Genomic DNA, 15,053 nt, shown 5'->3' on the forward strand with positions numbered 1-15,053 from the left:
GCACGCTGTGGGGGTTCTAACAGCAAGGAAAGCAAGAAATTTGTTTCAAAATTACCAGCTAGCAACTTTTGGTGAATTTCTTTCCAGTTCTCATACACTGTTTTCCTTTTTTTCATTGCAGTTTTCCACTTGTCCCACAAAGTCACTCGGGTGGTTCCAGAGAGTGCTCTACTGATTGTTCTTGGTGTCTTCCTTGGTGGCATTGTATGGGCAGCAGATCACATTGCCTCTTTTACCCTTACACCGGAGGTGTTTTTTTTCTATCTGCTGCCTCCCATTGTTCTGGATGCTGGATATTTTATGCCAAATAGGTTATTCTTTGGAAATCTTGGTTCCATCCTTTTGTATGCTGTCATTGGGACCGTATGGAATGCAGCCACAACTGGTTTATCTCTCTATGGTGTCTATCGGACAGGAATAATGGGTAAGTTTGGTCTGTTAAAAGGTACAGTTGTGAAAGTTAGTGGATGCCAGCTGTTAGAATAGGGTATATATTGCAATTTAACAGCACTTTTCAGCAGAAAAGTCAAATTTTAACTGGAGCAACTTGTAATAATATTTTCCAAATTTCAGAATAATCTCGGAACTCATCTCTGAATTATGATCAAAAGGGACTTGTATCTGTGCCTCTCATATTTCCATGCTCTAAATGTCTGCATACATTCTCAGGATCAAGCTGAGGATTCATCCTGCTTGTGGTCATCCGGACAAAAAAATACATTCTGAAGGGTTTGTTTCTTCCTACTGTGGTAGAAAATTTAAAAGTTAACATTGAAAGGAAATGTCTCTCTTCCATCAGGTCTAATATCAAGGAAGTAATGTTTGCTGAGTGGGTATGTATTCATTACATCTGTATTTTGTATTCTGATGCTAAAAATTTTGAGTAAAGACTTACAGAGCCAAGTCGCACATGTAAGATGGATTTTATCTTAACTTTACTATGGTATACAAGGGCATGGAGATGCTAGGAGAGACATTGAACAACTCTTTCTCCTCACGCAGGTGTGACATGCATATAAGCTGTGTACTGCCACCTAGACAGCAATAATTAGCACTGATTGTGCTTTGCTTGTGTTTTGAAATAGGAATGCTATTTATGCTTTTTTTGTTATCTGCACTGAAGCTGAAGCACCCTTCTAGGACAGAATTCCCTTAGGTTGGTGAGTTCCAGAAGGTAGTTAAAGAGCACTGTTGAATGCTATTGAGAGCAGTATAAATATAATGCTGCTTTACCTGTGCATTTTGCCCATCTGTTCTTTGCAACCTGTGCTGAGATCCTGGATGGAGTGAGTGGCCCTGAGATGTCAAGGTGTGTTTTGTTGTAGAATAGGCTCAACAACCAGTCATGAGTCTGCTCTTTGAAAAAGTAGTGCAAAAACACACTCAGGGTAATTTATCGTTGACTTCTTTTTCAGTCCAGCTATAAGAATGCCTCAAACATTTGAGTTTGCAGATGTTTCAGAGAAAAATATTTTGTCTTGAAGAAAGAAGATATTAGCAGATTATTATAGAAGATAACATAGTAGAATTTTATCCCACTTTTTAGTCTCTAATACTACCCCAGCACCCAGCACAGGGAGTAGGAGAATCTGAAGCTGGCTTCTTTGAGGACACCATTATGATACCTATTACACACATTCTAAGTGAAACCTGTAGCTGAATTCCTTATCTTTATATGAAAATCCATGTATGGAACAACTTGACTACAAATTTGTTCATAGCGAAATTCATCTTTCAGTGGTTACCGTAAGTATTTATATCAACATGCACGATAGAGATACCTTACGTTTTAGATACTTACCTGACTTTGAGATAAATCATGTTTTGTAAGTAACAAGAAGTTACAAAGATGACTATAGACACTACTGACAACTATGTGTAGGTAAGATGTTCTTTCAGTCTATAGGCACAATATTTTGTACTGACAGTCTCATACTTGTTAAATACAGGCTTTGGTGAATAGAAATGTTAACAATGGGAAATGGAAAAGACTTTTTATGTAAATATAGCATCTTCATGTATTGTAAAGATAAGCATCAACATTAAACAAACAGTATAGTATTAAATACTGGCATAATTTTCCACACAGTGTTGCTTGATACTGCGACAGATTGGACAAGAATTTCTTTCTTTTAACATCCAAACTGTTTTTTGTTTTGGTAATTTTATGGAACAATTTAAAAAATACTGTCAACCTATTTTTATTAACATCCTCTTTCAGAAAATAGAATGAATGATAATTACTAATTAAAAAAATATATAAAAATCATGAAGAGAAAAACACTGACCTCTGTATGACATGTGAAATGTTTTCTTGAATGTGTTGTTTGAATTGAAAAGCCCATTTACCTCCATGCTTTCATCCAAATCATTACACAGTTCTGGATTAATTGTATAAGCTGTGTTGATAGCGGCATATTTTGTTTCATTGTTATGTGATTATGTGTTGCTTCATCACTATGCAGATCTTTCAGTGGCAAAACCAAAACTACACCAGAAGAAGTACTAATATTAGTGCTACCAGTTCTGGTTCTAGAACTAGTTCTGATACTGAAACTCTGAACTTTTAGTAGAACAGAGAATCATCCCGCTCTGCAGCCACAGATAAAGCTCTATAAGTTAAATGTGGAAGACGTTCACCAAGGCAGACTATTAACTGACATGCCTCATAAATTTCAATGTTTAGAAAGTGCGTAATTGGTAACTGTCACAACCTGTTTTAGCAACAAGACATACTATAACCTACTAGAGCTCTAATTTGAGTCACGGAGTAGGCCAGAGAAGCCTGTCCCTAATTTAAACTATGTCATTCTCTGTCAAAACTAAATGAGACTTCAAATTATCTACATGACGCATACTACTCATCCACTAAATTCACTGTGTTGACCTCCAAGATGTCATCAAGATCTGAGCACCAGACTTTGTGAAAAGCTTTGCTGTTTTTACTTGTTTGCTGAAGACAGAGAAGTGCTGAGCTACTCAGTTTTTTGGAGAGTTCATAGTACCCTCTTGTTGAGTTGCTAAAACGTATTTTTGTTTCTATTCTACTCTTTCTATAATTGGAATGAATACTGCCTGAAGTATTATAATTAGTATGTAGGAATGTGTATCCACTAATGTACAGATGTATAGAAAAAAAATTCTTTCAGCTTTACCATGGAATCATCCTGTAATCATTTACTTCACACTGATCATCAATATGGAAGCAGTTAATCCAAGTTGAATTACATAGATTTCCTACATAAATAAAAATTCTGGAAGCTCTTTGATTGCATTTGGTGTTCTTATAGGTACTATAATTTACAGAATGGAAAGAGACAAGGTGATAATAACAAAGAAATCTTTCCTTAGAAGTGAAATAATTTCAGCACTTTACCTATTAACCAGCATCCATAGGAAGAAGAATTTAATGAATCTTCTGGCTGACTGCACTGAACTCTTCACAATCTGCTGTAAAACCAACACAGGCATGAGTGCTATAGCACTGTGTAATTGTGGTTGTGCTTAACACTTAGACATTTTTTTCCCTGTGCAAGTCACTGTGGCAATATGTTGAGTATGTGTGGGAGTCTTAATTTGGGCCCAGCAAACTTACCTTGCTGAAGTGTTACTGCTGTCATTTAGTGACTCCAGATTCCAGTGATCTGGAGGAAGCAATGATCTTGTATCCCTTTGAAATATCTGTTTGTCTAACTAGAAGTCTGATCTAGCAACCCCATGCCTCTTGACATGAAGTTGTAGGAATTATGGATGTGTCCTAACCTTTCCATAAATATTTGCTTAATAGCTTTGCAACTCTTCAAAGAATGTACCAGTGATTATAATTGGTAACATATAAAAACAAATAAGAAATCTCAGTGTGCCAAGTTATTTTAAAGGCTTATTGTACCCTGATATCTGGTAATTATTGTCATTGAGCTTGTCTTTCTTTAAGCTTGGCAGAGATGGACATCATTACATGGAATCATTACTTAAATTTAAGTTCAAGGTTGTTCTCAAAAATTTGGCACAGTCTCCATCTCACTGACTTGACCTTCCTTTCACATGAAAAGTGGAAAGACTGAGTCCTCATTCACTGTCCCATATGTCCAAAAGTGAACAAATCTATCTTTGTTTTGTTTTGTTTTGTTTTTTAAATAGTAGTTATATATATATATTTTATGCAAATTATGAGCTTCAGTTTTCAGGGCCTTACCAAGGCCCTTGAGAGCATATGTTTTTCTCCACCTTCCTCAGAGCATTGGCTTTTATTGCATACCACAGAGTATTGTCTACTCCTTTCTGTGCCTTCCCATTTAAGTGTCCTTCTCTTGAGTAAATATGCCTATGTATTTTGTAACAAATATTTGGAATATAGTTTTTCTCTCAGTTACTTTTTAAACACTAAATACGCTGGATTTAAAAAAGTGTTCCTGCTAAGGGAGTGGCCATGTTGCAATAGAAGTGCCTTACAAGCAATATTGATCTCTTGGGTAGGGCTTCTGTCCGTTTATTTTCTGACTTCTTGTAACTAACTTATTCAGGTCAATCTCTCCCTCACTTTTATAAATCATGCCTGATACAACTATCTATTAATTTTTGTCATGAACCTCTGTACTGTGTTCTCATGAATGAATTCTGAACATATTCCTTCTTTGTTCTTCCTCATATAATCTTTTTCTCCTCTTGATAAACCTTTTCTCTTCCATCCACTAATGAGCACAGAGGGATTTTTCCTGTTCTCTACTCTTGCAAAAAATCTGTTCCTCAGATAAAAAGGACTGGGATCCCCCTCTTGATTGCATGAAGAAGGTAAATTTTGCAAGATCTTTAGGAAATTATGCAGAGCCATCTTAGTAGTTTTCCCTTTGCTGTTACTTTTAAAATGATAGTGCATACCTCATTCTGTTTGCACATATTTCTGTTTCCATAGGTGAGCAAAGTAAACTTAATAAGTAATACAAGATAAAAACTAATGAAATAAATAAATACTGTATTCCTTTGTCACCAGAATCTTGTAGCTCCAAAACCTTTGAAGCTATTGACAATAAATAAATAAATAAATAAATAATTAAAAAAATCAACAGTAACAACAAAAAACAATGAACAACAACAACAACCAAACACCATTATTCAAAATTCTCATGAGCTACAACACGAACACATTGAAATTGTAACTTTTAGTCCTTCATCTATTTCTAGAGCCCAGCTGCAATGTAATAATGGCCTCATGGAACATAATTTGGGAACAACTGGCTTAACTACATCTGTCAATACACATTACTGGTACAAGGAGGCCAGAAATGCTGTACAACTGCACAGAGTGTGGCTGAGTCCCCACTGTAGTCAGTGAGCAAGAGGCAAATTTAGCTTGAAGTGGCATGAAGTATTTTAGAATATTTACGTTAAGGGTGCTGGTATATTACTTCAGCCATCTTGGCTGTTCTCAACTATAATGAGACGTTTTACTTAAAATAAATGATACAACACATAACTACAAAGGCAGTTTATATCTGGAAAAACTTAATCTCAGATGCCTTGCCATAAAAATAAGGTTGTACTTCTTCCAGAGTCTGAGTTAGATGGTACGATTTTGGATGTAATAAATCTCATAGGACACAAGGTGACATCGTAAGGAACATTTAAATAGTTTATATGCCATACTTTCCAGTTAATTCTTAGAATCTCTATTTTCAAGGATTTTGGTTTATATGTGATATAACAGTCTGACATTACTACAGATAATGCAAAGATGAATCTGCTTATAGTTTGTGTACTTTGTTTTTGAAGGCCACCTGGACAGTGGACTGCTGGACTTCCTCCTGTTTGGCAGCTTGATTGCTGCTGTAGATCCTGTTGCTGTGCTGGCAGTATTTGAAGAGGTCCATGTCAATGAAGTTCTATTCATCATTGTTTTTGGAGAATCACTTCTGAATGATGCTGTAACTGTGGTAAGTAAATTATATATCCCAAGATCACTCTAACTCTCAAGTGGCTTTGTTTGTTTGTTTGTTGTTTGTTTTCTTTTGTTTTCTGAAGTGCACTCTCATAAATGAAATACTTTATTTTGGAGATATTTCTAGAATCAAATATTAAACTTCTGATAAACTCCTATATCAACATCACTGGTTTTCACATGGAAACAAGTTTTTTGTTACTGTGCAATGAATAAAAATACTCCACAAGAAGACTTGATTACTTGTTGAAAAGAATTCAGGAGAGAACAGTAAGCATAACCAAGAAAAAGCATAGCTTATGAAAAAGTTTAAAACAAGTAAGGTTGTCTACCTTGAATAAGAAAACAATGGAGGGCAGAAGAAAGTAAAAGATATGGCATTCTTTATATGTAAATATGTAAAAGACTGTTGCCACAGAAGAAAATAGGGGTAAGAAATGGTAAATATGGTAAGAATTAATGAGTTTAGCTGAAACTCAAAAGCTGAGAAAGCCACAGTAAAGTACTCCTCCGTCATTAAAGGTCTTTAAAAACAGGTTAGACAAGTACCTATCATTATATGAGAATAATACTCATACAAATACATAAGCTGCTAAGTTGGGTAATACATGATCTCTTTACTTTCAGTATTATCAATTTTTGAAAAGCTTTACTACAAAAATTACTGTTAATTCTCTTTTATGTTTACATATATTAAACATGTTTCAATCCAGTATCTTATTAATGTCTTATTAATAATATCTTGTTATATTCATACTATCTTATTTATCTAATGCAAGCAGTAAAAAAAACCTTCTGCCAAAAGCTTGGATTTTAGAGTGAGAAGTGTCTTATAAAACTCACATACGTCTAATTGTTCATAAAGAATCATATTTATATAAGGAATGGAAAAGCATTTTAAACTGATTTCTTTGGTTCTTCCCATCCCATTGTATCTTTTTTGCAAAATTAAAATTCTGCAAAATCTTTTCCCTCCATACAAAATTTCCCTTGGTCATAAAAAGATTCAGAATTCGTAATGTTGGGGCCCATCATGAGATTATTTCAGTAGGTTTAACTCAGGAGCAAGTACTAAGCCAGTTTACTTTTCTTTTCAGGTGTTGTACAATGTGTTTGAATCTTTTGTTGCAATAGGACCAGAGAATGTGACTGGTACTGAATGTGTCAAAGGCATAGGTGGGTAGAATTGAATACTGTAACATACCACTGGTGTACATATGCCAACTTTTAAATAAAATTTTATTACTGTGCTGTCAGAAACTGTTCTTTTTCAACCTTTTCCCTGATCATGTTCCTACATTGCTACAGAATATAAGGAGAAAATAAACCTTCAAGAATTCTTTAAAAAAATAAGTGAAAATTCATGAACATGTGGGAAATTTCTCAGACTCATCTGTTCAACTTTGTTTGAAAATCAGTAGATGTGGATTTCAGTTGCTAAAAAATCACCAAACTTGATTTTTGTAGATGGAAATCAGTGTCAAGCAGCAATATTTGCCAGAAAACTTAGTCACTCTTTCCCATTCCAAGCTTGATAAGATACTAAATTATCCTATGAATCAATGCATTAACAGTGACTTTGACATATTCCATAACAGTAGAGGAAAAATAATTGTTCAAACTAAGGTAGTGGGTTTTGAATGAGCCTAAAATGAGAATGCTCAATAGAAAGTAAGCTTGTTGGTTTTTGTTTGTACATTTTGTTTTGTTTTCCTGTAGGATGTTGTTCCTATACCAAGTACTTGTAAGAATTCTTCTTGTTGTATTGGTATTTCTGAAACAATTTTTGAAATGTCCTCCAAAGTTTTCTTTGATTCACTGGCCATACAGTAAAAGAAGAATTAGTTCTAGTTTCTTTAAGCTGTGTTTTTTTCTTGTATTTCAGTGTCATTCTTCGTGGTAAGCCTGGGTGGGACACTTGTTGGCATTTTCTTTGCATTTCTGCTCTCGTTGGTCAGCCGTTTCACCAAGCATGTTAGAATCATCGAGCCTGGATTTGTTTTTATTATTTCATATCTATCCTACCTCACAGCAGAGATGCTTTCTCTTTCTGCTATTCTTGCGTAAGTCCTTTTTATTGTTGTCTGTGAACGGGGTTGAGAAGACAATATAGTTTCTGTAAACACTGAAAGACCTAAATTACATAAGGCAGCTACAGAATACAACAGTTCTAAAGTTTATTTTGAATATTTCTATCTTTTCATCATAGATGATTACAGTTTGCAAATGCCACGATTATTTATCCTCAAGAAGCAATGCTAGTTTTCTAGTATTTTTTGTGCAACACAAAGGCATTCTTTGCAAAATACAGATTTGGTTCTTTCCTCTTTGCAGTTCATATACTCCTCTTCAATAATTAACAGTTGTCCATTTTTATTGACACTCTACCATTTCTAACTGAAACAATAATTTTCTAAGGCATTCTGTGACACGCATTATGTGCTGCTTTCACTCTCCAGATTGACCTCCTTAGGTTTCCCCAGATTTGGTCTATTTTATCATGAGTCATCTTTTGTAGTCTTTTTTACCTTTTGTGGTTTTCCTTCCTTTGATATCCATTGATTTCTGCCATATCTTTCTTTTCAGTTTTGCTTGACATGCTTGTAGATAGTACAGTTAGTATATTTAGTACCCAAAAATGTTACTGAAAATAGATAATTAGTTTAAGCTTCAATCTAATGCAAAGAATTAATTTTTTTCGTATAAATCAGTATAGTAAGCTGAAAAGGTCTTTTATGATCCAGTGAAATGCTATCATCAGATATTTTGGGAATCACCTCAGGAGAAATGTTTGAGAAATGCTTTTTAAGCAGATGAAAAAGCACAATGGCCTCTGAGTGCATTTTTTGTATGTTTGTTTTAGGAATTAATGGTGAGATTGTCACTATGTCACAGACTAATATTAAATGTTACATCAAATATTTTCTGAACAATTGAATTTTTTTTTTTTCCTAGGATAACTTTCTGTGGCATTTGCTGTCAAAAATATGTCAAGGCTAATATATCTGAACAATCTTCTACAACTGTAAGATATACCATGAAAATGTTGGCCAGTGGAGCAGAAACTATCATCTTCATGTTCCTAGGAATTTCAGCTGTCAATCCAGAAATTTGGACTTGGAATACAGCTTTTATACTCTTGACTCTGGTATTCATCTCAGTATATAGAGTCGTTGGTAAGGAGATAATCTCCTTCTTTTCGTTGTTGGTATATATTCTTTTGCCCAAACCAAACAAAACCAAGCCAAATCAAACCAGTTCATTCATTTTGGTTGAATTTATGATTGTTGTCAGTTAGTAAGGAAGTTTTTTACAGTAAGATTTATCACAAGTGGAAAATATAGTAGGACTTTACTTTTGTGAGGTAATTGCTAGCCCAATAATTAAGTCATTCACCTAGTTCATCTAGTGGCTAGCTTCTGTGATGAACACACTATTTGCAAAATCTTCCAATGAAATTAACTTTGTTTTTTATATTACAGCCCAGAAAAATAAACTTGTGAGTCCTGTCAGCCATCTCTTTTCTTCAGCTCTTTCAATTTGGTAATAAAGAGATTGTCTTAAGCTAATTTTATGGTTGACTTCAGATTTGAGATGCACAGTGACGTAAGACCATACAGAATTACACTGCATTTTCTCTGGCTTGAGAAATAATTCTCTGGGCTGGTGAAAAACTGAGTAAATAAGTGTGTAGCAGGTAAAGATTACATACTGTCGATGTACTGGACTTACATAAGTTTGCAAACATTCAAAATGCTGGTAACATTTTGCCTAAATGTGTACTTCTACAATTCAATGACTGTTTTGTGAAATAGCAAAAGGCCTGAAACAAAACGAGTAACATGCATTTTCATTTCATGCATGTGCTCACATCTTGGAATTTTCTTGTTTATTTGAATATTTGATTTAAATTATGTACCAGCTGAGCCACCTATCTAGCTGGCAAGTTTCCTAAACTCTGCGATCACATTCAGACTGAATGAGCTGAATAAAAGATCTAGTATCATGTCCTCATTTCTAAATAGTCTGTAACCATTTTTAATTTTGCTTCTACTCGCTAATTAGGGTGTGTAATGTGCTTAAACAGGTTTTCATTTTCTAAACTTTATCATTTGCTGTATTCCTAGAATTAATTGTTAACCATCCTGTAATATGAGTGAGCACTAAACAGTAAATATTCAGCAATGATAATATGTATCCAAGGAAGTAAACTTAGACCTTGATAAATTACTAAAAGTCTGATGATATTGGGCTTTTGTCTTTGTACGTGATTACAGCTTTCATATCCTCAGAGAATTATATTGGTGACGTGAATTAATTTTCAAGGTCCCCTTCATCAGACTCCTTTCTTAGAGTGATATATATTTTTCTTTCCTTAGTATAACCTCCAAGTTCTCTGAAAAGGGAAGTATTTCTTTTGCTCTGGCAAATGTAATGGTCTTGGCCTGCTGTGGTGGGATGTGTGCCACTCACAGGAGTGCTGAAGCATCTTTCCTTCTGCATGGTGATATTATGATTTCTAGAACTCTAGGTCAAGCATTTCTAGAAGGCGGTATCTCATCTGTAGACCTGAAGCTGATGTTAGCATAATAACAATACAATTCTGCATAAGGTACTGACAGTGATGACATTTTTAGTATGATTTGTAAAATATACCACACTTACCATGCTTTCTAAATCAATGGGGTTGCAACAATTTTATGTTTTGGTATTTCTTGCTGTTAAAATATCCTATGTATATAATTTACTACAGTGCAGATGTTCTAGTATCTCCCAGACAATAATTTCAAAGAAGAGCACATAGCAGAATTTCACCTTCAGCACCAGTGTTAGAGGAAGAAAAATTTTTGTCTCATATCAAAGGACAGCATTCTCAGAAGGGTTGCCAGATTGTAGAATAAGCTTCTTCTAACTCCTCTGGCTAAATGTGATGGGGAAGACACGAAGTGGCCCCAGCCTACCTGGCAGTTTAGAAGTAGAGTGGGTGAAGTAGAAGGTCTAAAGATTTTGTTATGAAATTTGTACTGTTTCTGTAACACACTGTTGAGATACTGACATTTAATAAGAGCATTTCTAGTCATGTCAATATTTGCTTTTTATAGGTGTAGTTTTACAGACTTGGATTCTTAACCACTACAGAATGGTCCAATTGGAGATAATAGACCAGGTAGTGATGTCATATGGTGGACTACGTGGAGCAGTTGCTTTTGCTCTGGTTGCACTTCTGGATATAAAAAAAGTGAAAGAGAAGAACCTGTTTGTCAGCACAACTATCATTGTTGTGTTTTTTACTGTTATTTTCCAGGTAATTTTTCTTCCTAAGCATGTTTCTTGCAAGGAAAAGGAGTCTCTTAGTATTAGGCCTTCTCAGCTGAAGGTTGCGTATTGTTTCACTGAACTGAAAGCATAATTGACTTTGTAATTTTAGTAACAAAGATCCTATTTTATGTTTTCATACAGTACCACAAGGGACAAAACACAATTTCCTCTGTGCTAAAAAATGTTCAGTCTTAGCTGCTTGGTATTAATAGTACTGAAGTTAATATCTGACTGAACATCCTTCACCTCATAGGAATAACTATAGGGAACAGTTCTATTTATTGGCAAATTAAGCTGATCTACCTGAGTGAGCCTAAGCTGTTCTTTTAAAGTATGGCAATAAGCAGTGGGACAAGGAAGTATTTACACAATAAAGCAGCAATTTGTGGATGAAAAAAAAAAAAAGAACATAAATGCAGATGTGTCAGTACATACCAACTTGAAAGACTTCAAAAATGTATCAAGAATTTAATTTTTGTAACAAATCACGTATATGTGTGGAAAACAAACATGCACTACTATAGGAAATATTCTCAGGCTCACAGTGCTATATAGAAGATATGTTTTTTTCTGCTGTTTGATGCCTTTTCAAGCCTTTGTAACAGTAGCAGTGGATACTGCATTATTTTACCTCTAATGGGGAGAGGGATCGAGTAGGATAGTGTGATAAACAACATAAATGTATAAAACCGCTCTATTTAGCACTCTTCAGCTGGAGGAAGGTCTAATATTGTCATGTTTCATTGCCTAGGGATTGACAATCAAGCCTTTGGTACAGTGGCTGAAAGTGAAGAAAAGTGAACACAGAGAGCCAAAACTCAATGAAAAGCTTCATGGAAGAGTAAGACACTTTTAAACAATATTGTGGCATCATTTGAATTTTTACAGAATGCCTTAAGAGAGAAAATGGTTAAAGAAAAATTATTTCTGGAAGAGAGGAGGCAATCAAATTCATATTTACACAGCAAAAGCCTTCAAATTTATCAAGAATTACTGCATTAGCAGTAATTTGTTACTGGATTGAGTCCAATGAAAGGATACTCAACGGAAGTTGTTTCTGTTCATTTGCTTGAAAATTCACTGGTGCTGACAGAACTGGGGAAACAGCTAGAATAATATTCTTTCTCTTCATCTAAAAGACGAAGATATTTGATTGAAGGTAGATAGGGCAAAGCATGTGAAAGAAAGTTTATTTTTCTTTCTTAATTATTGTATGTTTATGGACATGAAATGAAAGCAGGCTTTGCAGTGTGCATATGACATACAATCCCAGATTAATGGTGACATTTTTAGTCCCATTTTGAATGGTTTATGTACCCACATTTATTTAATCTTTGAAGAGATTTTGAAACATGACTCCTTGGATCTTTTACAATTCACTTCACACAACAGGCTGTAAGACTATCAGACATCTTGTTTAATTTGTAACTGCAGATTTACACAACTATGTCTTCATCAAACATTTTAATATGTACTTGTGGAACCTTCTAATCTGTCTGCTTTCAAGCTGGAGGTTACCTGAAGTGGAGCAACAACTTGGTAATGAACAGAGTTTATTTCTGAGGAATCCTTTTAAAGACTATTGAATAAATATGTTATGTTTTTAGCATCCAGCAGAAAAGTTGCTTCATTTATAGACAGTATTTACCCAGAAATAAGATTCTGATGTTTTACTATTTGAAAATCAGTAGTTTCTTTCCAGAAATATATTCTATCTGACATGGGATGTACCTTTGTGTGTCACTGAGCAGAAAAAATCTGAACAGTAATGTTAATCCTCACACTTTATTGTGTTAACTGACTCACCACTATATTCTAGCACATATCATCTTGGAGGAATATAAACTGCAGCCTTTAAAGAGAGCACTATCCATTCCCAGAGAGCAGGAGAGAGGCACCTTATTTATAATGTAATTTTCTCCATTTCTATGCCAGATGTCTCCTGAAACAGTAACTAGTAATAAGTGCAGAAATAATTCATATCACATGTTATTTATATATGCTATAGATTCTGTAGTAATCAGTTCAATAGAGAGTAAAATGTTAACAAGTATATAAAGCAAAAATCAAATTCTGCTGCAGCTGCCTTGTCTTGACTCAAAAGGTGCAGTCCTCAGGATTGTTATCAACCATGTGATAATAAATCAACTATGACATTTTGCTCTGGATACTAAAGGAATGACTTCTACTTCTGCCCTGGGGGAAGATACTGAAAAATCTAAAAGAAAAAAGTATTAGGAAATACTTTCAACTAACTTGAATCGTCAATGCTAATAATGGCTCATTACTTTATAGGGTAGAAACAGAGATGTAAAATGAGTCGATAATGAGTCTTAAAACTGAATGTCAATAAAATGAAGGCTTAAGTACATTCTTGCTGAGTTAATTCGTAAATTATGAATAGTCAGTGAATTTGCAAAGGAATGGTTAGAAGGCTCAGACCTTCGAGGAAAGGCATATGGTAGTAAGCGTTTCTGTAAAGAAAAAAAAATCTGCTTGGCAGCAATAAAAATTTTCTACAGAGTTACTTGGTCTAACCTGACATAAATATAGATATTTTCTAATGATGCCTTTAATGTATGTGTGATACTAATTCCACTTCTACTTTCCTAGGCCTTTGATCACATTCTTTCTGCTATAGAAGATATCTCTGGACAAATAGGACATAACTATCTGAGAGACAAGTAAGCATTAACTTACTTGTAGTGTTTGAAATACTGCTAGGAAATCTTATATGTAAATTATGACTTTTTAAGCCTGTGAATTTAGGGACAGCAAGTATGTCAACTGCAACTATTTGCTCCTCTTGAGAGAAGAAAAATTATTCACCTGAATGATACAGACACTATTCTCATAAAAGAATGTGAAGAACTACCATTAAGAGGGGCAAGCTTCCATAAGATAGATTAACAAATGTCAAAAAATGATGTTAAATCTGGACTTCTTTAACAGTGTTATTTAGGGTTAGACTGTTACTATCTCTCTGGATTTAGGTCATAACATAGGTGCAGACACTCACAGTTGTGACTTGCTGATGTTCTGACTCAACATGTCAATTCCAGTCCAAAAGTCATTCAGTTGCATTAATCATCTGCAGAACTTTCCTCTAAGTCTTGCTGAGAAGCTGAAAATAGTGTAGGTTTAGCTTTATACCCATGCAGGTGAACAACTTCTAGGCTGGAGCTAGATTGTATCTAGCTACTTGTAAGCACAAGCAAAATCGCTCACCTTACTGTACCCAGTCATAGAGACAGTTGTAATTGTTTCATTTTTTTTGAAATATTGACTTAAAGGTGGAACTAAACATTTTTAAAGTGGCAGATTACAGTTTGTCTTCTCGTATGGCAGAAGGTAATATGCTTGAGTAACAAGCGCCTTCTCTTAGTAGCTTAACATAGGTTCTCAGTAGAGTGTGCGGAAATGTATTTTGAATGAGAGCACATTAAGTCTGCTTCTTCTAGGCTATATATACATGGAAATATTACTTCTTCAAAGGGCAGTATCCCAGTATTTTCAGTAATATGCTCAGGTGCAACAGCCTGGAAACTGGATTTTCAGATGTTCTGACTAGAGAAGAGGAATAATGATCAATTCTGGAGCATAAGCACGAAATGACAGATATCTTACTATCAGACGATCTTGGAAGTGGAAATCACAGCAAACATGTATCACTTCTATCTCCTGGAGTACCCAAATAGCATGAAATGAGGCCCTCTCTCAGTGCTTTTGGAGTAGAATGGTAGGAAACTGGCTTTCTAGCCTGGGTTACCACAATAAGTACTTTCCTTCCAATAAAGGA

General features: G+C 34.8%; 1 protein-coding gene across 2 annotated transcripts in view; it reads left to right on the top strand.

Moving 5' to 3' along the window:
* SLC9A3 (solute carrier family 9 member A3) overlaps nucleotides 1–15,053 on the top strand; it is a 62,903-nt gene that overhangs the window by 25,586 nt on the left and 22,264 nt on the right. For both annotated transcript variants that reach the window (XM_085220051.1, XM_085220052.1), the window contains exons 2-9: nucleotides 122–424; nucleotides 5,770–5,930; nucleotides 7,033–7,111; nucleotides 7,821–7,998; nucleotides 8,891–9,111; nucleotides 11,038–11,240; nucleotides 12,006–12,095; nucleotides 13,868–13,938. In XM_085220051.1, the coding sequence (XP_085076177.1) occupies nucleotides 122–424; nucleotides 5,770–5,930; nucleotides 7,033–7,111; nucleotides 7,821–7,998; nucleotides 8,891–9,111; nucleotides 11,038–11,240; nucleotides 12,006–12,095; nucleotides 13,868–13,938 (1,306 nt within the window). The remainder of the gene's footprint in view (nucleotides 1–121; nucleotides 425–5,769; nucleotides 5,931–7,032; nucleotides 7,112–7,820; nucleotides 7,999–8,890; nucleotides 9,112–11,037; nucleotides 11,241–12,005; nucleotides 12,096–13,867; nucleotides 13,939–15,053) is intronic.

Source organism: Meleagris gallopavo, chromosome 3, assembly GCF_905368555.1.
Source record: "Meleagris gallopavo chromosome 3, MGAL_WU_HG_1.1, whole genome shotgun sequence".
Lineage (NCBI taxonomy): Eukaryota > Metazoa > Chordata > Aves > Galliformes > Phasianidae > Meleagris > Meleagris gallopavo.